General features: G+C 37.2%; 3 protein-coding genes across 3 annotated transcripts; 1 reads left to right on the forward strand and 2 right to left on the reverse strand.

The window, feature by feature from the left end:
* Positions 1-95: 95 nt before the first annotated feature.
* On the reverse strand, positions 96-2713 carry ndufb10 (NADH:ubiquinone oxidoreductase subunit B10). Its single transcript, XM_027141675.2, has 4 exons — positions 2458-2713; positions 2083-2221; positions 521-660; positions 96-254 (listed from the first exon to the last, which is right to left on the reverse strand). Exons 1-4 carry the CDS (start codon positions 2603-2605, stop codon positions 169-171), a joined length of 513 nt encoding a protein of 170 aa, XP_026997476.1. The 5' UTR covers positions 2606-2713; the 3' UTR covers positions 96-168.
* Positions 2714-4630: 1917 nt separating this feature from the next.
* On the forward strand, positions 4631-11730 carry LOC113639696 (60S ribosomal protein L3-like). Its single transcript, XM_027141749.2, has 10 exons — positions 4631-4766; positions 6055-6247; positions 6463-6631; positions 6745-6880; positions 8034-8220; positions 8932-9092; positions 10135-10236; positions 10310-10405; positions 11314-11433; positions 11606-11730. The coding sequence occupies exons 1-10, from the start codon at positions 4764-4766 to the stop codon at positions 11660-11662; spliced, it is 1224 nt and encodes a 407-aa protein (XP_026997550.2). The 5' UTR covers positions 4631-4763; the 3' UTR covers positions 11663-11730.
* A 154-nt stretch (positions 11731-11884) lies between these two features.
* Positions 11885-24408, reverse strand: LOC113639695 (testis-expressed protein 2-like). The gene is made up of 12 exons (XM_047801290.1): positions 23755-24408; positions 17963-19200; positions 17046-17246; positions 16651-16936; positions 16278-16483; positions 15510-15653; positions 14394-14493; positions 14032-14167; positions 13168-13305; positions 12852-13061; positions 12645-12765; positions 11885-12389 (listed from the first exon to the last, which is right to left on the reverse strand). Exons 2-12 carry the CDS (start codon positions 19175-19177, stop codon positions 12246-12248), a joined length of 2901 nt encoding a protein of 966 aa, XP_047657246.1. The 5' UTR covers positions 19178-19200; positions 23755-24408; the 3' UTR covers positions 11885-12245.
* Between the last annotated feature and the right edge of the window lie 595 nt (positions 24409-25003).

The raw sequence follows: 25003 nt of genomic DNA on the forward strand, positions 1-25003 counted from the left end.
GAGTAAAGCTTTGCAGCTGTCAAGCAACAAGACATTGTGATAATTTGAAAACTGAATTAAGTTTTGAGGAAAATTCAATATTTTAAATGATTACATTTTTTTCGATAAATGTATTTATTTTACACATGTATACATAAAGTGGAGAAGCACAACAGAAATGAGCAGAGTTTATGCTTTCTGTGCTTGTTCCAGCATCCTCTCTTTCTGCTTCATTAAGCATTTTCTTGCACTGGCATATGCACCAAGATCACCATCTGAAACAAAAAAAATCATCTTTTAAGCAATATACCTTTAGTTTCAAAATCTTGAGATTTACAGCTTAAAAGCATTTTTTTTTACTTAAGTTCCTAGCTGATCTTAGTTTGTAAGCAGAGAGGACCACTGCTGATGTACCAGTACAGGTATGACAGCTAGCAAGAGACTAAAAATTGTGCATAGGGCGGCATGTTTAATATCCATTCATGTCCTTTAGTAGAAGAGAAAATCTGAATAAGAATGATAAGGCTAACAGTGTACTCACAGCGTGACTGGTAAGCCCTGGAGACCTCATTAAACTGCTGCAGCACCTTAGCACAGTTCTGCTTGTAGCTGGGCCCCTCACGCTGCTGACAGGCACGGGCACGCTGCTCAATGATTTTCACTATCTCCTGGTCCACCTTGCTATAAATCAATAAATCATATGAATAAGTATTGTTGCAGAGTAAGGTCAGGAAGTAATTGAGAATGCAGTATCTGCTGGTGCTCATGTTTGGTCCTCGAGAACACAGTTTGATTATTTCTTTGCTCAGATCCACCTGGTGACTAAGTAAAATGCTGAATCTGGTGTGTGAGAGAAATGAAATCATCAAACTACGGTACAGCAGCTTGCATAGGTTCTCACACCCCTTGACCTTTTCCACATTTTGTAATGTTACAACCTGGAGCTGAAATGAACTTAACTGGTGTTTTTACCATTTGATTTGCACACCATGCACAACATTTGTATATAAAAAAAACACTTTCTTGTGAATAAATGTAAATTAGACAATAGCAAGCATTTATTGGTTGCATAAATATATACCTATTTGGGTCTTGGTCTAGCCTGCATCCCATTTTTCATGTTTTGCCACAGACTCACATTTCTTTACATAAACACTAAATAACTTCAGTGTAAATGTGGCATTATACTTATGGTCATTTGGCTACATGGTGAACTTTCCCGCCTGTGCGTCATCCCAAATTGTCTACGTACTTATACTTTGCAGTGAAAGTATGTAGTGTTTTTGTGTGGAAAAGCTACACACTGCTGAGTATGAAGAAAAAACAATATACAAATACTGAAACATAGGAACATGACTTTAAAGAATATTAACTTAAAATACTATATATCTATCACTATACCTTACAAGCAAGCCGGAGGTGACGGCGGCAAGGAAAAACTCCCTGAGATGATATGAGGAAGAAACCTTAAGAGGAACCAGGCTCAGAAGGGAACCTCATCCTCATTTGGGTGACACTCTATAGTAAATAGTGTAAATGTAAAGAATGTCCTTTCTACAACAGTTTATAATAGTGCAACCGAGAGCTCCTGAGGAACTAATGGGTCATCGTAACCTCTGAGTTCAGCACAGACGTGATTGCTGTCCTGTGGACAGATTTTGTGCTGCTTCTCTGTCTACTCTCCTCCATAGCATTCATTGTGAGTTTGTTGTTTTCCCCCTTTTCAATATTTACAGTACTATTCCCAAATAATCACACATACTACATATTACCTGTGTGCAATATGTCTGTTAGTGTAACTACTTACTCGTGGTCTCTTTTCTTCTTTGCATTTACACACTGTATATTATTTTATGTCTCTATTATTTTTATAGTTTGCATTTCTTTCTCTTTGCTGCTGTAACAGACGAATAAAGGTATATCTTATTTCATCTTTCTAAACATGATACGATCACAATTAGATCCATTTCAGCTCCAGGTTGCAAAACTACAAAGAGAATATGAGGAAAACTCAAAGTGGGTGTTAATACTTAATAATGCACCGTATATCCGTGTTCTCATGACCAGAGGAAAACGTGCAGCTCTGCTTCAGTCGTGACTTACTGATCTCTTCTCCACTGCATATCTGCTTCATAATAGCAAACATAATCGCCTTCTTGGCACTCGGTCAACTCTGGCACACGGCGAAACTTCTGGTGGTAGAACTGGAGTTTGTTTTTGGGCTGGAGGCTTTCAAGAGCATCTAAGTTAAATAAACAAACAAACAAAAACAAACACGTTAGTTAGCATCTGATGCTAAAGTCATGCTAAGTTGCTAGCATCAGGCTACAGCTGAGGCCGGTGTTGTTTATTAAGTAAACAAAGCTATGAAAATAGAAATGAAAATTAGAAACATAACTTTTAAAACCCGGATCGTTAATATAAATATCTACAGGGACGACAGAGATGTTTAAATTGCATGAGAATAAACAAACTCACTCCTGAATGTGGTCACAGGCAGATCCACAGAGTAATAGAAAATCTTCGAAGCGATTAAAACCGGGTTTGGAATAATAGTCTGTTTATCAACCACCGGAGTCCGACGTGGGGGTTCGGGATACGCGTCCTTATCATAATCATCCGGCATTTTCAGCTCTGACACTGAAGGAAATTTGATTTTAAAACCTCTTCTATTCGACCTCAAACCCTCTCCTATTTTCTACAGTGCGCATGCGCGCTCGTACCAACATGGAGGAAAGGACAGATGAGGAGTAATAATTCGGTACAGGAAATATAAATGAAATAGTTTCGTAATCAGTTAAAAATAGATCGTACCTGGAGGATAAACATAATTTAACAAACAAACCAAAAAATAAAATAAACAATTTATTACGCTATAATAAAGAGGTCAAATGTATAAGGTCAAGAGTGACACGGTGTTTGGTTATTTCTCTACCACTAGATAGCGATGTTTATCAAAATGATACATTTCCATTAAAATGGTTTAAAAACTTTGAAATTGGTTCCACCTTTGGGTTCTACATTTTAAACATTTTACTTTGTTTCCAAATTAGTTTAAAAATATCTCTGTTCCACTACAGAAAAGTATTAGCATCAACTCCACAGTGTTCTACGGACAACGTTGATGTAGTTTCGTCATAATCTGTTTTCACTGACATACTAAGAAAAACATTCCTATAAGAATATATTAGAAATATTGAAGGTTTGGTTGGAAGAAGCCTGACCAGAAACGTCACTTGCAAACAATATACTTGGTAATCACATACTTAAAACACATTATGCTTGTTATTTAATCACAGAACCAGGGAAGGCCAACAGAGATGAACAAACTCCAACAGCTGCTCTACTATTTTCAAGTTCAAGATCAGAGCTAGTGAAGATCAAGCCAAGACAATATGTTAATGGAATTGAAGTCAAAATCAAGATAGAAAACCTTCATATCTGTTTTCTTAAGGCCAAACCTTACTTCAACTAGTTGGTCTTAATGTTGCATTGTGCCAGCGATTAAGATGTCTGTTCTAGAAGATGGAATTATATATAATCGAGCTTAGTGTGCATTGAAAGAAAATACGACAGAAACGTAATTTTTTGCAAACTCTCAGCTGAGACAAAGGCCATGTTTAGGAAAGTCAATGCCTGAGACCGAGAGACGTACAAATACAAACAGTAATTCAGAGAGAAGTGAATACAGGTAACACATCTCAAAGGTGAGCACCAAAACCAGACTTGAGTTCTAATATATTATAATTTTAATTATAAATAAATATACAATAAGCAAATTTTATAATAAAGTGCATTAACCGACAACTCGTGAGCAAATTTCTCTTGAATAACAGCAATTCTAATAATACAAAGATATAACAATTTGCTTACCAAGTTAAAAAAAATACATCAGGATCAGCCTTACAGAAATAGGTTAAGTCTCTGAATCACTTGATAGTAGATAACTGCTTATCAGTGCCAGTCAAACCAATCTAACTCAATCCCACCACAGCATTTGACACAAAATTCCCAAACTACTGTATATATAACAGTTCAGAAGTACTTAGTAATTTTACATTAGCTAGTCATCAATATAAGCTAGTCACCTAATTATTTCCTTGTGCAGTGTCTGAGATGTACACCATATGACCAAAGGTATTTGGAGAGCTCGCCATCACACACATATGGACCTTCTCCGTACTGGTGCTGTAATGATTTTGTATGCTGTAACATTATGATTTCTCTTCAATATAATTAGTAGACTTAGCCCAAACCTGTGCCAGCATGACAGTGCCCACCAGACACATCAGAGCCCTGACCTAAAAGTCACTGAACACTTTTGTAGAATGAACTTGTGCACGGAAGTTGTCTTTTGTCTTGTTTTTATTGCTGTTTTTTTTTTTTTCAAATATAGTAAAAGGCTTTCTCAGAAAGCCTATATAGATGAAAAGTGTGGACCAACTCCATAATAATTGCCATTGGTTTTGGAATAGAATGGGTGTAATTTGTCAGGTGTCCAAATACTTATGGCCATATACTGCATTTCTTTACAAACGTATCAGTAGAGTAACTGGACCATCTCTCCACAAATGTTGTCTCACCAGTGTTGGACTCAGTTTTAACAGTCTACATAAGTTTTCATAGCCACTTGGCACCACCAGGGTTAGTTGAAAATCAATCTGTGCTATCTAAGCCAGCTACCAATTTAGAGTTCTCAAACTTTGGGTCCTCTCAAATATACGTCTTAGGGCAGCACTTGGCTCTGTCTCTTTCAACCTTGTGCTTGGACTGCAAGGACAGCCATGGTCAGTGAGCTCCTGTTATTTCTAACTTTAAACTGATTTAGAACAGCATTCAGCACTGTGTTGCTTGTAATGGTGTCAATATGATGACAACTACCCTTAGGTTTTTAGTTTTGTATAGTGTCTTAATTCTTTGAGGTTCTTTTTCTAGGTAGCACAAAGAGAGGCAACATGCTGTCATTATAGTACATGTTTTGCATGTGGGTTAGGTATACAGAAATATTAAAGTGTTTTAGTGCAATTAATTTAAAATAATCTATTTAACTGTCTGTTGTTGTTATTATGGTTTGACCTAGTTATAATTTCTGATCAAGGGATGTTTCTGTCTTCATTTTATTTTATTTCCTACAAAACAGACAAAATAGTGAGGCATTGAATGGCATATTCTTCTTTTCTTAATATCTGCCTATTGTGAACATGTCCACAGTAATTCCTCTATGAAGAAGCAATGATCCTGAAATTGTGAAATTTCCAGAACAGTCTCAGGGCTGGATATTGCCCAGCTTTCAGCTATTATCTGAGCTAATTTTAATTATTTGAACAAAACTGTTAACGTTGTATACGATATATTCAATCAGACAGAAAGACACAAACCTTAAACTTCCTAAATCTTCTTCCTCTGTTTGTTAATACATTTAAATTATATTTTAAGAATTCTTTTCTTAGTTAATGGTTTCATTACTGTAAATGAAATCTTTTGAAGTTTCAGCTATGGCTAATCATATAAATAAAAGAGACATAACCCATTGTTGATTAATATGGCTTTTGCTATTGTACATTGCTTATTGTACATTGCTTATTGTTATTTATTATTATCATCATTATTTTTAATCTTTGCAATTATTCAGTTTAGAAGGAAGACTTTAATTTTGTTTACTTTCAAGATCAATGCAAAGTAACAGCTGTATGTGAATGATTATACAATTGTTATAAAAAATAAAACATTAACATTTATAACAGGTGGTAGCCATCCTTATAAATGAAGTCTATATGAAAAAAGAATCATACTAACATTCTGAAATAGAGGAGTTAGCACAGCAACACATTTTAAAAAAATAATCATTACACAGTTGTTTATATAAGTTTCATAACTGTGACAGAACTAGGGTTTATGACAGGTTGACATAAATGAACATAGATAGATGGTTCTGTAGTAATTCTCTTTTTAGTAATGACTGATGCACATACTGATTTACAGAAAGAGAAACAGTAGAGGAGAAGAGGGTTGAAAATGCTGGAGAAAATGTTGGTTGACTCTGAAGTAATCTGTAAATGTGTGCCATCCTCATAGTCTCACCGTAAATTCCAAGCCCCTCGTCATGGGCACATGGGCTTCCTGCCCCACAAGCGCAGTAAGAGGCATCGTGGAAGGGTGCGCAGTTGGCCTAAGGATGATCCCAAACAGCCTGTCCATCTCACAGCCTTCATGGGCTACAAGGCTGGCATGACCCACACACTCAGGGAGCTGCATCGCTACGGCATGAGTGAGTCATTACCTGTGATGCATATAATCAAACTGAATCAGACTGTAGTTCCATAATCACTCAGAAATTCTGCTAATGCTGTGCATCATTCATGAATTACCATCAAATATGCCATTAAAATGACAGTGCTAGTTTTGATATGGTATAAAGTTTATCAAGGATGATTTAGATTGACAGGTAAAGATTTTCCTGGAAAATCTTCTGCTGTTCTACAGAGATATCAAAGCGAGAAGAGGTGGAGGCTGTGACTATTATTGAGACTCCTCCAGTGATTGTGGTGGGAGTGGTAGGATATATCAACACTGTGAAGGGCCTGCGTTCTTTCAAGACCATCTTTGCTGAACACATTAGTGATGAGTGCAAGCGCCGATTCTACAAAAACTGGTACTCACTTGCAGTATATATCTAGTTTACCAGTTTAAAACAATGAAAATTGTCATCTTCCTATTTATCCCACAGTATTCATGTAAAGCTTTATTAAAATAATTCTTGTACAGGTATAAGAGCAAGAAAAAGGCTTTCACCAAATACAGCAAGAAATGGAAAGATGAAGCAGGCAAAAAGCAGCTGGAGAAGGATTTTACCCTGATGAAGAAATACTGCTCTGTGATCAGGGTCATTGTTCATTCTCAGGTATCTGAAATGAATAGCACTGCATTTCTTTAATGGGAGCCAGAATAAGACAGGAAGCACTAAACCACTGAATGTAAGGAAAGGAAATCAGCAGACAGCATGGTTTTGTAGCTGTACATGTTGTCTTTAACCATAAATTGATAGACCAATGGTCCTCACTTTGAGATTATAAATATAAATTTGGATCTTACGTGTTGATTGACAGTTCAGCATCAGTAGGTGAAGTAATAATAATAATAATAATAATAATAATAATAATAATAATACATTTTATTTAAAGGCACCTTTCAGAACGGTCAAGGTTACCGTACAAAAGAAGAAGAAAAACAAAAAATATATAGTTATAGAATAGTTACATAGAAATACAAATTGGACCAACATTACAAATCATGATGTAGAATAAGCTAAACTAAACAGATGAGTTTTAAGCTGAGATTTAAATGATGAAAGAGAATCAATATTACGGAGTTCAGATGGAAGTGAGTTCCAGAGCTGAGGTGCTCTATTCCCCATAGTTACAAGACGAACAGGGGGAACAATGAAATGAGTGGAAGAAGAAGACCTAAGAGTGCGAGTTGGTTTTGGAGTAATAACAGTAATAAAAAGTTCTACTGTCTATTCAGTTCATTCTTTTGGTCAGTACTAGACTTTTGTTTCTTAGGTCATAAAAAGATTCATCTCATAGCCTTAAATAGATCTTTTTTTCCAGACTGTGTAACCCACATTTTAGTCAGAGTATTTATTAAACACAGTGGATAAATAACCCATTACCCTGCTTGTAATAAATGTTCCCACCATGTCACTGTAAGCAATGAGGCAGCAGTTTCAAATGCCAGTTTAAAAATAAATAAGGCATCAAGCAGAAATGGGTCATGATATGCACTGCCTATGCACTGCTGTGTAGAAGTATTTCATTAAACATTTTATTGAAACGGTGACAAATGGAATTATCACATTAGTTATAATGAAGGAAAAACACATCAGGGAAAACACAAACAGTTTTATTCATAGCGTTCGTAAACCCCACATTAATATTTATTATGCAATATTAATTTTAGATATAGAATGATAAACTCTAGTATATTAAGTTTGCATAAAATCTGATTGATTCTTAGCATTCAATAAATAGGTCTCTCTGACTTTTCTCATACAGATGCACATGCTTTCACTGAGGCAGAAGAAGGCCCACATCATGGAGGTGCAGCTGAACGGAGGTACGATACCTGAGAAGGTGGACTGGGCGAGGGAGAAGCTGGAGCAGTCCGTACCTGTGTTTTCAGTCTTCTGCCAGAATGAAATGATTGACGTGATCGGGGTCACGAAGGGCCATGGTGTAAAGGGTAAGATGGATGAGGGGACATTTATCATCACCTCAGCTGATACAGAGCTCTGAGAGAGCTATAAATTCTCACAACCTTCTATTGTAGAGTTTAAACATGAGCATGTCTCATGTCTTTGGGATTGGAGAAGTCTAAGAAGAGTACATTATTCTGCTTATTTTTAATCAAAATATATCAAATACATCTCTTATATCAAATACATGCTCTTACATGATTAAATAAATTCACACCAGAATTAAAACTTCACAGTGTTGAATGTATGAAATTCAGTGTCACATATAAGTAAAACCTAGCATCTGTTTACAATTCTACATTATTGCCTAGTACAGCCATTAAATATTAAGTATTATTTGGTGAGAAAAACTGCATGGATATATTTCAAACAAATCTTTAAAGAGGATCTTCAAGACCTTTAATTTTTCTGTATCACAACAGTGTAGAAATATTTTTGTAAGTGTGAAATGTTGGTATTAAAACAGTTTTTTGGTTCCATTACATTGTCAGATCTCATATTTCTATACATAAACAAGATTAAAAGGAATGTTACTACATTAACTACTACAGTATAATTATGGCAGCATTCTGATTTAAAATCATTGTAATATATTCTTGTTCCATAACACACAAAAAATATGGGGAGTGTGTGTAAGTCTATGCAGTCCTGCTGTTAGGATTATAGGATTAAAAGTGTTTTGCTTTTGTGACCTCCAGGTGTGACGAGTCGCTGGCGCACCAAAAAGCTGCCCAGAAAAACCCATAAAGGTCTCAGAAAGGTGGCATGCATTGGAGCCTGGCATCCAGCTCGTGTGGGGTACACCATTGCCCGTGCGGGTCAGAAAGGCTACCACCACCGCACAGAGCTTAACAAAAAGGTTTTCTCTTTATATTATCTTTGAATAAACAACCACTCACATGTAATCTGAATCAACCGAAGCTGAAAGTTCATTCTGTATCATGTATTGAATTAGCATTTATTCACCTCCACATCAGTGATAAAAATCAAATCAAATTTTATTTGTCACATACAGAGTACGACATGTAGTGAAATGCTTTTTACGTCTGTCCCGTATTCAAGCATAAAAAGAATGGAATTAAGGATAAAAATAAAACCAAAAGGAGGTAGATAAATAAAAAGTATAAACTATACAAAAAACTATATAAAATATGAAAATATATGTGAAAAATATGTGTATAAAGTGTATAAAGTGGCACTGTACTGTGCAAGTCCAGAGTTAAAGTGTCATAGTGCAAAAAAAGTGAAGATGGACAGAGCGGCCCAGTACTAGATCCTGGGTGTTTCCTGGTTTAAACTCCAAATGGCCTGCGGGAAGAAGCTTCTCCTCATTCTCTCTGTGTGTGCTTTCAAGGAGTGGAAGCGTTTCCCTGAACGCAACAAAGAAAAGAGTCTATTGTTGGGATCTCTGAGATCCTTTACAATCTTCCTGGCTCTGGTCCGTCACCGCGTGCTGTAGATTTCCTGCAGGTCAGGGAGCTCAGTATGGATGGTACGTTAAGCTGACCACACCACCCTTCGGAGGGCTCGCCTGTCCTGCATGGTGCTCATCCCGGACCAGGAAGTGATGCTACATATCAGGATGCTCTCAATGGTGCAGGTGTCGAAAGTCTTTAGCACCTGAGAGTGTAGTTGGAAGTCCCTTAAGGGTCTCAGATGGTACAGACGCTGCCGGGCTTTCTTCACCAGGGTGTTAATGTGACAGGAACAAGACAGGTCCTATGTGATGTGAACACCTATAGGTATCGGAAACTGTCCACTCTCTCTACTGGGGTCCCGTTGATGTTTAGCGGTTGGTATGACCGCTCCTGCTTCGTGCTTCGTGCTGATTGTTTTGTTTTGTTTTGTATTACTTTGTTTCTTTTTTCATTTTTAAAAACATATATTTATTTATTTTTTAGATTTACCGTATTGGAAAAGGGGTTCATATCCAAGATGGTAAAGTGGTGTGCAACAATGCCTCCACTAGTTATGACACGACTCAGAAGAGCATCACTCCACTGGTAATGAGAGCAAAAGGCATGAATTTTTCACTTTAAAAGAAAAAAATAAATAAAACATGATTCTTTTCAACAGGGAGGCTTTCCTCATTATGGAGAAGTAACCAATGACTTTGTGATGGTGAAAGGCTGTGTGGTTGGCAGTAAGAAACGCATGCTTACCCTCAGAAAGGTATGATTTGTTCATACAAAACATACAATCTAAATGTAATATTGTGTAATGTATTACTTATAGATTTTACAATATGTCCGAGTTTATTGCTTGATGAATTATGAAATGTTATTAGACCTTTTTACATAAGTCCCCTAAATGTCTCCAAATATTTTGTGTAGTAAAAACCAGTCGGATTGCTTTGGGTGTCCCAATAATTTCAGATGGGATTCTATTTTTGTGCTGATGTTTATAAAAGAGAACATTTGAATGCTCTGTTCTGATTGATTTAAAAGATTATTCATTATTGTTCTAATATAAAATTGCTCAAACAGTAGTTAGCGAAGTGATGTATATATGTGTATTCTAACACATAATCGTTCTGTACTGGTGGACACTCCATAGAAACTTATTAAGTACCATGTCATTGTTTACTGTGAAGAGGCGTTTATTTAGCATTTTTGGAAGGAGTCCTAAGTAACAGTTACATTTACAGCATTTAGCCATTATCTAAAGTGACATTTATCTCATTTATACAGCTGAGCAGTTGAGGGTTCAGGGCCTTGCTTAGGGGCCCAGTGGCGGCAGCTTGGTGGTCCTGGGATTTCACCTTGCAATCATAACATCAGTAGACCAACCGCATAAACACTGATCAACCACATCCTTTTAACATATTAAGTTCACGAGAGAAAGAAAAAAAAATGCTTATGTGAATGAGTATGTGAATGACTGCTCATTCTGGACATTACACAACTTTAAACTTAACAATGAATGGAAGAAAAGTATGAGGTACTGTAAAGATAGAAAAGATAAAGACAAATACCTGTGAGGAATAGAACACGTTGAGACATGCTGTTTTTGCAAAGTAATCCACATCCCATCAAGCTTTTTTCCGTACATGATAATACATTCACCCGTCTCTGTTTTAGTCCCTGCTTGTCCAAACCACACGCAAATCCAAGGAATCTATTGACCTCAAATTTATCGACACCACATCCAAGTTTGGCCATGGCCGCTTCCAGACACCCCAGGAGAAGTTTGCCTTCATGGTAATTAAAAACATTAAACCATGCAATTGATTCACAACCTCTGTGCAACTGTAAATAAGTGTATGTAAATAAATTCTATCATACAATTAAACATACAAGTGATCTTGATGTGTATAAAAAAACAACAAGTGTGGTCCCTGTGATGATCCTCTTTTTTCTCTTCCTTCTTCAGGGACCTCAGAAGAAACACCTACTGAGAAAAGCATCTGAGCCTGAGGAGAATCTGTGACATTCTCTGCCTTTCCTCCACTAATAAGCGTAAATTAAAAATAAATTCAAATCTTTAAGTCTTTTTAAGATTTGTTTAAATCTTTTACGGCCCTGATGTTCTTTATATAGTTTCACATGCAGGTCTCACACACTTAGTTAATACATCAATCTGCTCCCCAGGTCACATTTTCTGTTGCTTTCACTTCCTTGTTATAATGTTATAAAGACATAAAAATATAAAAATATGTCATATTACACTATAGAAAAAAACAAATGCTAGTGTAATCTGTTAAAGGAAACACATCACAGGATCTTAGAGGTGTGACACAGATAATGATATTCTTTCCTTATTATTTTAGCAGCTCTGGCGTCTAAATAATTGCTGTGACAATTTATGATCAAATGCTATTTTTGTAAAAAAAAAAAAAAAATCAGCACACTACAATCAGCAATTTTTTCATCTGATTAATTTATGTTTCACTTAGAAATTCAGGGGCCTCCGTTTGTAACATGACTGATATTTTTCCAAACACACAAACAGACACACACCCCAAACACACATTTTACAATATGCACATTATCAATTTTTTCCTTCTTGTCCTTCATGCATGTGTCTTATTCTGTGCTCCACACGCCTGTTGATCCTGGCTGTCCCATGAGAGAGTCTGAGACATGTCGGTATTGTCCATGCCGGAAGACATAAGAGGCAGGTACAGGTCGTCCATGTTTGGCATTACGATAATTTTCTGCATATGACCGAGAAATAAAGTTGGTTACAATGTCAAACAGACTCATATCCAGTTCATTTCATTTAAATACTTTTATTCTTTTAAAAAAATATTTTAACAAATTAAATTCAATTTGAATTGAATTTAATATAAAAAAAATCCAGTATCACTGTAATATGAAATTCTGGAATATAGTTTTATTGCATTAGAGTCAATGAAGGCTGAAGGATCGATGTTATATTAGTCTGTTTACACATGGATTTGAGACCTGACCTGAAATTCACACTGCAGTTTCTTCTCTATCCACTCGGTGACATGAGTGAACGTGACCTCTCTCTCACCCAGCATGGGTTTCACTCGCAGATCTAGCCTTGGAGGAACACAGAAACTGTACCTACATGTGCAAAACACACAATTAATAAGAGGTATAATAAATAAATAAAATAAAATAAATTATTTGAAGAGAAGGAATCTCAGTACCAGATTCGGTCGGTAGGTGGTGGTGGGATGTTGACAGCTAGAGTTCCTGAGAGTTCCAGCACTTCAACGCTCAGCAGCAGGGGTGTGTTGGAGACTTCAGCAATTTTCTTTTTGATGTACTCATTTTCTGTGGCTTTCTGGAAATACTTTGATTTCGCAATCTTTTCCACAAAATGCAGAATTTTCCTGCTTGTGCTGCTTCCACAATTTCTAGAGAGGCAGAGAGCAAAATGGGACTGATATTTCTAATATGAGAAAGATAAATAAAGAATAATTTATAGTTCTAAAGCAATAAGGGAATTATTATAAACCTAACTCCTCAGACCCTGAGTGTATACTCTTATCTCCCAGAGGGCCTTGGGGCTCGGAGGACATCAGCTCCTCTTCGTCAGATGAGCCTGCGCTGGATGACTCGTCATCACTATCTGCAATGATACATACCCTAGGCTTTGTGCTAACACACACACACACACACACACACACACACACACACACACACACACACACACACACACACACACACACACACAGTACAGTAAAAACTTACAATAATTTTTGTTACTAATTGAAAAAAATTATAAAAATATAAATCCATTTGGAGTTAGTAAGGGTAAAAATTAGCTCCAGGTACACAGTATCAGTGTTAGCTAATCAGTTTACATTAGCTAGTGAGGATTAAATGATGTACTCAGATTAAAATTCAAATTATAAGCAAAAAATGTAATTGTAATATTTCTCATCTTTAAGAATAGAGATTTTGTTCCTTTTTCTGCATATTCCCATAACTCTTAATATTATGCAATACTAAGTAATAATATGTATAGACAATAACAACAACAGAAAGAAGCAGCTACCCTAATTTTTTTATTCTCCTTAAACTTTATCAGTTTTGTTAGTACAGTTTTGAAGCAAACTATGGAGTTTAATTCTGGAAAGAGGAAACATGTTGGAAGAGTGGAAAAACAACAGAAAAAGAAAGACAGCTTCCAGCAGTGGGCCTCGTTATCGAGCCATCATTTATCACTGCCAAAGCTTATTGCAGGAGTGAAGACAGCTTCTTACACGCACGCACGCACACACACACACACACACACACACACACACACACACACACACACACACACACACACACACACACACACACACACACACACACACACACACACACACACCCTCCTACCACACAGTTTTGCTGGGGTCAGTGATGCTGTAAATCTCAGAGCAGCTCTCTCTGCCGAGCTTGCACAGATTCATCTTTGTCTCCAGAGCCATATGCAAAGATCCAGTATACAATACCTCCAGCTCCAACCACAGACCTGCACACACACACACACACACACACACACACACACACACACACACACACACACACACACACACACACACACACACACACACACACTTTGTTGCCATGATATTATTTTCTAATAATTACATAAACCATCTATATGTTAGTTGTATCCTATGTGTTGCTACACCAGCTGGTCCTGGAGTTTGAACTTATACTGTGTGTGTGTGTGCCTGTGTGTCTGTTTGCCACACCTCTGTGGTCCACTGAGGGTCTGGATGTACTCAACACTTGTGGCATGCATGTGCCCAAGTCCAGTTCAGTTAGCGTCAGTTCATTCATGAAGTAGGGCAACTGGCACAAGGAAAAATAACAACAACAAGAATAATAACAACAAGAATCTTAATGACAAGTCTAACAAGAAACTTAAAATAATGGCTGCATGCCTTTTTAGTATGAAACTTAAGAAAAATAAGTTCATAATAAATTTCAAGCCTTGCACATCTTGCACATCAATCTGAGAGATAAATATGTGAAGCAAATGATAGACCATTTTATAGTCCTTTAAACAGTGTGCATGTATCAGTGGGTTTCCTGACACCTCCCAAACTGGCTACTCTATATAAAAGTGTCAATGTGTGTTTGTGTGTGCATGGTTGTGGATCATTAGCCATTATAATTACAAGTTGTCTACTGTCTCGGTTATATGCTGTGTCCACCAAGTGAGAAAATGAAAAGCGTATTCAAACCCAGTAGGATAGGTACATTCAACACAACCTAGACCAGATTAAAGTGCTTTTATAGATGAATGCATAATAATTAGATGAAAATTTGATAATGTATGGTCTAGTCTTGTATCAAGTCTAAGTATCTCATTATTAAGCTTAATGCTTTACTTTACTTTACTTTATGGTTTCAGACAGCTGAATCATCATTATGCTACAACACATTTTGTGCCTGAGCTCTAAGCTGGACTGTCAAGAGCAGTTTTATGGGGGGAAAGAGAGAGAGAGAGAGAGAGAGAGAGAGAGAGAGAGAGAGAGAGAGAGAGAGAGAGAGAGAGAGAGAGAGAGAGAGAGAAACACCAGAAGCCTGCCCTTTAAGTGCTGAACATCCAGCAAAAAAGTAGTGGGTGGAATTCTTTCAAGTTAGACAGGATTATTACAGTTCAGGACCAAATAGACAACTGCTATTAGGATCAACCTGAAAAGACAAATGCTAATGCTTGTTTACAAAAGGATCACTTACATAACCCATACTTCCAATGATCTTATATGTAAGAAGACATGTCACAGATAGTTCTTTTAATCAAATCTACACCTTTGTTTTATCTGCAGGTTCTCTAACCTGCACCATCGATGCTTTCTTACCCTAATCTTGCTCAGTTTCTTTTGGATCTTGTGTGCCACCTGGTCACCCCAGTACTTCTCTTGCAAAAAATCCAAAAAGATCCTCCCAATCATGGCATTGAGCCAGGCCGGATCTTCACACCCTGCTATTGGATCACTGGAGATCTGCAAAGCATCATTTTACAAGAGAAACAAACATCAACAGAAACATATGACATATGTCACATTCTTGTCCAGTGCAAGCTCACAACATACGTCCTACTGCAATGCTCCTTACAATGTATCTGACAACAAAAATGCTTTGTTATTTCTTCCTTTGTTAATAGACACGTATCTCTAAAAAACACACTGTACAGTGCTGGCGAGCAGAAAAAGCATCTCAGAATAGATTGACTCCTTTCAAAAACAGAAATCTGGGACTCGTATGGGTTTAGTTCACCAAAACTGGAGGTTTAGAAGTGGTGGTGAAGATTAGAACAGAATTTTTTTAAAAATATCTTCAGGGGTCCTGTTTCGATGAGTCTGTACCCACTTTAGCCTCAGATTCCTGATAGGACTGTAATACTCAACCCAGCCTGTGTGGCACAACTATGCCAACTATGCCAAATTCGAAGTCACTCAGATCACATCTTTTTTCCATTGCAATGTTTAATGACGTAATTGGCATAGAAGATTACTTCATGAATGAGCAGGTATGCAGTGTCCATATTAAAGTCTATGAATGGTCTATGAATGTATTTCACTTGGTACTGTACTTAAGCTCAAACAAGGTGTCTCTGGATTTCTCACCTTCTTTGTGTCAGTAGGGCTTCCTGGCTCACTGTGACAAGGGCTGGGTGTGAGGCTACAGCTATCTGAAGTAATGAAGTGAGCCATGTAGGAGTTGTAGTCCAGCAGAATCTTCTCTTTCACTGAGCCAGCCAGCTCTCTTAAACCCAGCATCGAGGCCAAGTCATCATTGCTTCCTTGACTGGAACCTCCAATACTACACACCTCTGGAAAAAAAAGTGAAAAACTGAAACTTTAATCAAAACAAGATTGCTTTTTTTCTTTGGACTTTTCAGCATTGAATTTGTTACATATATGGGTTACCCATTTAACTATAGGCCTATATCATGCTTTTTTGTTTGGCAGCAACTTCCTGTTTGGGTAAGTTCTGTACCTGAATTTGGCACTTCCCCATAGATCTTGGTTTTCGAAGCCAACAGGAAGTGCTGGTACCATTCCTCTTTCTCTCTCCCTGTACGCCCAAACAGATACAGAGTAGAAGTCTGGTCTGCTACCTTCCTCAGATGGTTAATTTTTTCTGCTCTTTCGCTGTTTGCCTCTGATGCCTCACTGACTTGCTCTTCTTCTACACACGGCTCTTCTTCAGCCAGCATAATGCAGATGGGATATTTCCTGTTCCAGACTCTCTTTTTTGCCAAGATAGGCGGCACCAGAGACACCTGTCAAAAGGAAATTTATTAAAAAATCCAGAAAATTTTGTAATAGTCTAACAGCTACCTTTTAGACCGTTTATGTAGTGAAAAAACTCTTGTCTGTGCTTCAACTAACCTTGCAGTTGGATAGCTGGAAACAGCGTGAGCGCACAAATGTGGCCTCATGAGTGGGCTCGTTGAAGGTGGCTTGCCGTGGAATGTTAACACGTGGGTATGACAGGTGTAGATGACATCCATCCAAAGTGACATAGACAGAGTGGCACAGAGAGAGGTGATATGTCTCTGGGTCATAACTGTACATCTCATTCATCCAGCCCTGCAGTGCATCCAAGAGAACATGGATTTATTACCTCTGCTGCTTTCGTATCATATTTGATATATCTGTACTGAATTGTGTGAGTTCTGAAACAACAGTGCTTTGTGAATACAAACCCTGTCATACCCTGTTCCCAGAATCAAAAATGTTTGGCCTTATAGGATCTATCTTTGCCTTCATTTTGTAAAGTTTCTGCTGTACAGCAAGCTCATCTATTTAATTCATGGAAACTCATCTCTCTGTCTTATATAGTAGTTGTTGTCCTATTTACTGAAAACAGAGGCAAAATAAGTGAGGACTGATAATATTTGCAGTGCCTCTCTGTGCACAGTGTGTTCATTATGTTATGAGACACTGCTTGTATATCAATTTTTTTCTGTTTTACTAGCCCAGCAAATCTCACATGTGGCTAAATAAAGCATAATTAAATTAAGGTTATCCTGATGGGTATCTTACGAAGCAGATGTGCTCTGTAAGGTTCTCATTTATGGAATACTTTGTGGATTGGTGCATTAATCCAGTTTAACTGCTAACGTCCGCCGAAATAGTTTCTGAGTGTTTGGGTGTGTGTGTGTGTGTGTGTGTGTGTGTGTGTGTGTGTGTGTGTGTGTGTGTGTGTGTGTGTGTGTGTGTGTGTGTGTGTGTGTGTGTGTGTGTGTGTGTGTGTTTGGGTGCATGAGTAAAAAATCTTGAGATGACCTGCATGCAGACCTGACCTGAAGCACTCTCTTTGCTGATTCTCTCAGCGCTGATCCTGTAGACTCCATCAGCAGGCTGTCAGAGGGGGAAGAGATGGACATCTCAGGAACAGCTGGTCGGTGTGGTCCTAGCATCATTACCACTGTCAGGCCTAGCATAAATCCACCTGCCAGTCCAAGAGACAGTCCTGTCATGTAGGAAGACAGCGGTAACACAAAGAAGCTGTACGCCAGCAAACCCACACATACTAGCCATCTGCCTGGGTTTGAGGATGGAGTGTACGTTACAGGTGGGACACCCTCCTGCTTTGGGCATATGACCTCTTTTCTGCCAGAATGCTCCTGAATTTCCAGCACTTGCATGACATCACCATAATTGCAGATCTCATAGCCCCTACCCAGCTTACAGCAGGTCTCAGGAGTAACGCTTGGTTTTCTCCTTGGCTTCCATAGTGGAGTTTTACACACTCCAAGTGGAATCTCATTCTCTTTGTGCAATCCTCCAGCTCCATCCTCACTCTGAACAGGTATGCCTCCTAAATAACTACATTGGGAGGCAGGTGAGTCACCTTTCGGTGACTTAGGACTGCCACTCTCCTCTCCAATGATCTTGCTGAGCTTACTAAGTGGTTCCTGCATGACCTCGGACAATTTACGGCGCGTGTCCTCCAGTTCAGTCATCAGCAAGCTGCCGGAGCTAATCAGGTTCGGGCGGGACTCTGTGGGAGAAGAAGGCACTGTCTTGGGCAAGAGTTCTGCATCCTGGACAGTGGGTTGTTGGCCCACTGTCCATCTCCAAGGTTGCAGATAGAGCTTAGAGTCAGAGTTGGAGAGGCAGAATTCAGACTCTTTGTGTGAGATCTCCATAGAAAGAGACTCAAGAAGGTTTGGCCTAGGATTGGGCCTTAGCAAGGAAGACTCTATAGACTCTTTATCAGAAGAAGCTGAAGAGGATTTGATGATGCAGCTCATGGAGGAGGGAGCAGCAGTGATGCTATGGGTCGAGGTAGAGAGCACATCAAGGGCACTAGGGGTAGAAGAGGAGAGCGGAAAGCAGAAGGAAGAAGAGTGGTGAGCCGACCAATTGCTCCCTCTGACATGAGATTTCTCTTTGGAGACTCTGACTGAGTGACTTTTCTCATCAGGATCAAGAAAGAGCTCATTGTCTTCCATAAGTGCATTTTGCATCGTTGCATGTGTTGGGTTGGAAGTATGGTCTTTAGACATGGTCATTCTTTCCAATTTCAAAAGCACAGCTGAAAAGAGCAAATATATAGCAGTTGCTTAATACTTCTTGATGTCATGTTTTGGTATTATTCAATTAATTCAATCTACCAACATATCTTTCTTGAAATTTTGTTACCACACTTGCATAGACTCTTGTATAGACTGATTGGCTGCAAACTAATTACCTCATTTAAGAGAAATGAAATTCAGTCTAATAAACTAGAATAGCTAGAAAATACAGTGAGAATATCTGAAAAAAGTGCATGCATGTATGTATTTGTGTGCATAAGACAGTCTTACTGTGCCCATCTGTGTGTTTTTAATCAGCAGTAGTCATAACATAGCAGTTTCATAACACTCTATAGGTTTAAACAGACAAACAGACATTGCTCAATTATCTAATGACTTTCTTTCTAAAAACAAGAGCAAAATAAACAACTCCAAATGTATTAAACAGCTGAGAACTTGTGCTGGAAAATGCAATGATTATTATAAAGTGAGTTGTATTAGTTTCTTATTAAATTAAGATGATTGTAGTATTTTGATTATGAGTAATATTACAAAATTATTCATACACATTCTGCTTCATCACAGAGCATATTCAGCAATACTTTAAAAATTGTTTTTTTCTTAGGCTTATGTTTTTCTATGTGCTCACTAGTCATATTCTTATATACATCACTGTAAAACAAACATATTTCTGTATATATTCCAAATGTAGCTTACATAATACACAAACCCAGCAAATACGGTCCACATCCAAGCACAAGTCTAAGTTCTGATCTTCTGAACAAGAATCATTTAAATCGGTTTCTGTCCACACCTACATCACTGTTTTTTAGAAGAGATGAGATCAGTGGCACTCACTCACAGACAACAGATATGAGATGAAACACCATGTTGTCTCTCTGCGCTGGCTCAAGTCAAAATTCTTAATTTTCCTTTAAAGAATACATGGTAAAAATAAATGTTCATAAATGTTATACTGAATATATAGATTTTTTTTACATAGATGTTATTAATATACAATATTAATATATATATTGTGGAATCTTACATCAGCTCTTTGTCATTACATACAGTATACTGTATATACCACCACAGCATTACATATATTACCCTGCAATATTGTTTCAAACAATTTTGTGAGACATATATGTGTGTGTGTGTGTGTGTGTGTGTGTGTGTGTGTGTGTGTGTGTGTGTGTGTGTGTGTGTGTGTGTGTGTGTGTGTGTGTTAGTATAGTGTTTGCCTTGCTTGGGTTCCTTATTTAGAGTTAACCTTATTGTGTCTGTCCATAAAGTCAGTTTTAGTTTACAGGCCCCTACAGACAGCTCAACATCATGTGGCTGTTTTTTAGTGCTATATAAGTGTAGGACTGTATAAGAGCATATTATGTAATTACTCCAGTATTGAGCAGTATAGGCTGCCTGTACTGACTGTGCAACATTCTCAAGGCCATTAATAAATGAAACAAGTTAATTCAGCAGTCTAATCTGCTGATTAACCCAATCACCATAACATATCTGCTGATTTCTCTTGTGCTGCTTCATTTTGAACCAGTTGAATGCATAATTATTTTTAATATCAGCTAGACTTTTACTTGCATAAATCCTCGTGCATTTCTGCTGCTTCCAAAACATCAATTTCAGATCTGACAGTTCATTTGCTGTTTAATATATCCCACACCTTAACAGGTGTGATTGTAAAGAAATAATCAGTTATCTCAAGATATTTGCTTTATATGAATATGTATATATTCTGTAGTTTTATTGTCATGGCTGATTAAAGAAAAATCTAGAGAATTAAACAACATACCAGGAAAGTCAGGTCTGAAGACGGTGCATTTTTTGATAGAAAATGGGATTTAAAGGAGATTTAAGGGAACTAAATATACTACATTACCAGTGCATATACAGTACCAATTCCTTTTGACTATATGTCTAACAAACTGATAGGGAAAAAGTATTTGGACACTGTTTTAAAATTGATATGTAATTGTTATATAGCACATTAAGTTCTTCAAAAAACATTACTAATCTTCAGATTGCACCATGATGACCTAAAAGCAGCATTTACACCACAATCTACCACAATCATCTTTGCTTGCATGGCCATGTAATGTCCTGATTTTATCTATGGAGGATTTTGAAACTTAAGTCCATCAGAAGAGCCCTCATAACTTGAAGATATTTTGCTGAAATGAATGGACTAAATTTGAACCACAATGTTGCATAAAATTAATTACAATCATTGCTGTCATTGCAATTTTGCTGGCTTATGCAAACCACAATAGAGTGTTTACTAGGAAAATAAAAAAAATATATAAACAAAACAAGTGCAAAACATTAGGAATACATGTATACATGTAATTTGTTATGTGTATGGGTTTAAAGTTTTTTCTTATTTTTATAAAAAAAAACATCTTTTATCTAATTAATGCAAACATTTTTGATCATATTTATAATGTCAAAATATGGTATGTATGTGAAATGTGAAGTGGATATGCACTGAAAGTATATTAAATTAAATTGAAGTGTCTGTATATTTATCATAATGTGTTGTATAAGGCACTTTTTTGCACTTTAATAAATATAATAATTGAATTATTATATTTATATTAATTATATTATATTATAAATTATCATATTATATTATAATATGATATTATATCATATTATAAATAATAATTGCGGAATAAATTACTGAGGAATAAAACATTACGGGATGCACTGTTATTACTCTTTGTGTTGTGCTACATCATACCACCCTGTCCACCTGTGACCACCATACTACCTGTGATTAGTTTCCTATAACAGCAAGTCTCACTGAGTTTTATTTCCTACCTATCCTATTCCTGATTGTCACAGACCAAAGGCAGAATGGGGTTACATTAAGTGCTTAGAGTCTTAAGTGTGTTAATTCAGTACATCTGTTTGCCGTCATGTTACTAACTTCTCCTACATCTACATTATTCTGCCTCCATGCTAGATGAATTGCACCTGTGCTATGAAAGCAAATACTTGGGTCTTAATAGTCAGTCAGCATTGTGTGTATGTAGTATGTGTAATGTTCATGTGTGTGCCTTTGGATTTTTGATTTGGCTCAACATTCATTGTGTAATTTGAACTGTTTATTTTGCCATATTATGACATCCTGGTTTATCCAGCCTGTAAATATTTATAATTCGACCAATGTTTGATTGTCTTTCCAAAAATCTAGAAAGTAAATTAAATATAATACACATAATAAGCACATGCATATTGCTCTATCTGGTTGTTCTCATTCAGCATATGATAAACAGCAGCTTCCTTTTTCCTTAATACCAAAACAGGATAATAGGCTACAGGTTAACAATATACAGGGAGATACTGATTATGGACAGTGACGTGCATGACATGGACCTGTATTTCTCTCAGTGGACCAGAAGCAGATCTGAAGTTCTAACCACTGGTCAGCAAAATTATGCCGCTAGAAGACATTATTAAGAGTCAAGGTTTCCAATATAAAGTTTCTAATGGATCAGTAAAGGCTGGTTGTGATATTATATGGGAGTTCAACATGAAAATATTAGGGCTGAACATTGCATTATATCATCTATGGCATGGTAAGAATGATAGGAAACATTCATGATTTCTATATTTTTTGTTGTGAAGTGAATGAAATTGATTATCACATAATAATAAAACTTAAAAAATAATAAAACTTGTTAAGGAGTGAGAAATGTGAGGCAGCAAGTGAACAGACAGTTAATGTGTTGAAAGCAGTAAAAATGGCCTGAACAAGATTTAAACAACTTTGACAAGAACCACATTGTGACAGCTAGACAACAGGGTCAGATTGTCTCCAAAATAGCTGGCTTTGTGGGATATTTCTGCTAATGAAGTGTAGTAGCTAACAAAATAGTCCAAGGATGGACAACTAGTGAATCAGGGAAAAAGGTCATGGGGACTCAAGGCTCAATAGCCTGTCAGGTCCAATCCCACAGAAGAGCTGCTGTAGTCCAAACTGACAAAAATGTTAATACTGACTATTATAGAAAAGGGGACATGCACAATATTAGGCAGATAGGTTTAATGTTATGGAAGATTGGTGTATACCTACATTAGAGTGTTTTAATAAAAAGAATAATATAAAAGAACATGAGTCTCCAGAGATTAGTAATGTGTGTCTTTCTTCATTATTTGTATACACTGGGTTTTAATAAATGTGCAAAATTTCTAACATGATTTTGCCTTGTCACTATTGCTTGTTACATTGAGATAAATCTAACACAATGAACTTGTGGTCTGAATACCTTCGAAACAAATCGTAGTACTAATTTACGTGGATAATTTTGCTATTTTTAAAAGATATATCCAGACTGTTAAAATTAGATTTATTTATAAACAACACTTTTCTTACTATTTTACCCTTTATTTATAAAGAATTCTATGATAGTAGAAATATTAAAGCTGTTAAAGTAGAGCTTAAATAACACCAATACAATAATGTTGCACATTCTCCAAGTCTTTTGACTTAAATTTCAGCCATTCGTTCTACATCACCAGTTCTCCTATACAGACTTTTCTGAAGAACTCACCTGGATGTCACCATCACTTCGGGATGCATGTAGATCCATGTAGTAACATAAAAATCTTATTGCCTTCTCATTTCTTTTTCTAATCATTTTCACAGGTGTGAGAAGAAGCGAGAGGACAGTGCATTTCTGAAGCACGGTCTTTTAGAGCACTACGGTCCTTTGCTGCAGCATCCCTGTGCACGCGAGCGTATACGTGAGTTCAACACACACACACACACACACACACACACACACACACACACACACACACACACACACACACACACACACACACACACAGTCAGTTTTCGTTTTTGTCAAGTTAGGCTCATATAATCGTTGCAGGAGTCAGTTCATCACTTGGCTTTGGGTCACGGTTAATCACACCGTGATCCGCACATCAGCGCGCACTGTCCGGTTTCAGCTCGCGCGCACGTTTCCCTCGACGAGACACCGACTGTCCTAGATGAGGTTACATTACACAGCGACTGTACGAATCATCGCGAGCTGAGCTACATTGACACACGTCCTAATTTAGTAGGATGTAACCATAAGTGTCCAGTTTCTTCAGTTTTATTAGAAGAAGCGTTTTATAATCCGGATTAAATTGAGTAACGTTAGTGAGCAGCGCCCTCCGGTTTGTTGCGCTGCTGCAGTAAACTACATGGGTCCGGTATCGTCTGGCTCAGGACCGCAATGCTATATAATCTCTTATATAATCTCTGAACAGGTGAATCCCAACACTTAATCCACTCTGCACATTTTAGCTTTATTCCAGATTTGACACTTTACCAAATGCAACTCTCTGAGATTTAATGTTCTTGCAATGAAATAATTGCAATGTTTTAAAGGTAAACATCACTCTGTAATCCTGATTGAAATTGTATATAAATGATTGTTTTTATAAAGGGTGAGCCAAGAACAAATGATTGTGTGTGTGTGTGTGTGTGTGTGTGTGTGTGTGTGTGTGTGTGTGTGTGTGTGTGTGTGTGCGCGCGCGCGTGAGCGTGTGAGCGTGTGTGTGCGTGTTAACCTGCATTCTTAAAAGCTTGTAAATATTTGGAACAAAATACTTTTTTAATAACATTTAACGATCACATTGTCACATATATTTTAACAAATAAATGATATTTCAACAATCATATCTGTAAAACTCTTGTGAGTGTCATGAAAGTGATATCTGTTTTGATTAACTTCATGTCGTTTTAACACATCCACATATCTCCACTTACCTGGCAGCTCCATCTCCAACACCATATAACCATCTCCC

The sequence above is a fragment of the Tachysurus fulvidraco genome, chromosome 15, assembly GCF_022655615.1.
Source record: "Tachysurus fulvidraco isolate hzauxx_2018 chromosome 15, HZAU_PFXX_2.0, whole genome shotgun sequence".
Classification (NCBI taxonomy): domain Eukaryota; kingdom Metazoa; phylum Chordata; class Actinopteri; order Siluriformes; family Bagridae; genus Tachysurus; species Tachysurus fulvidraco.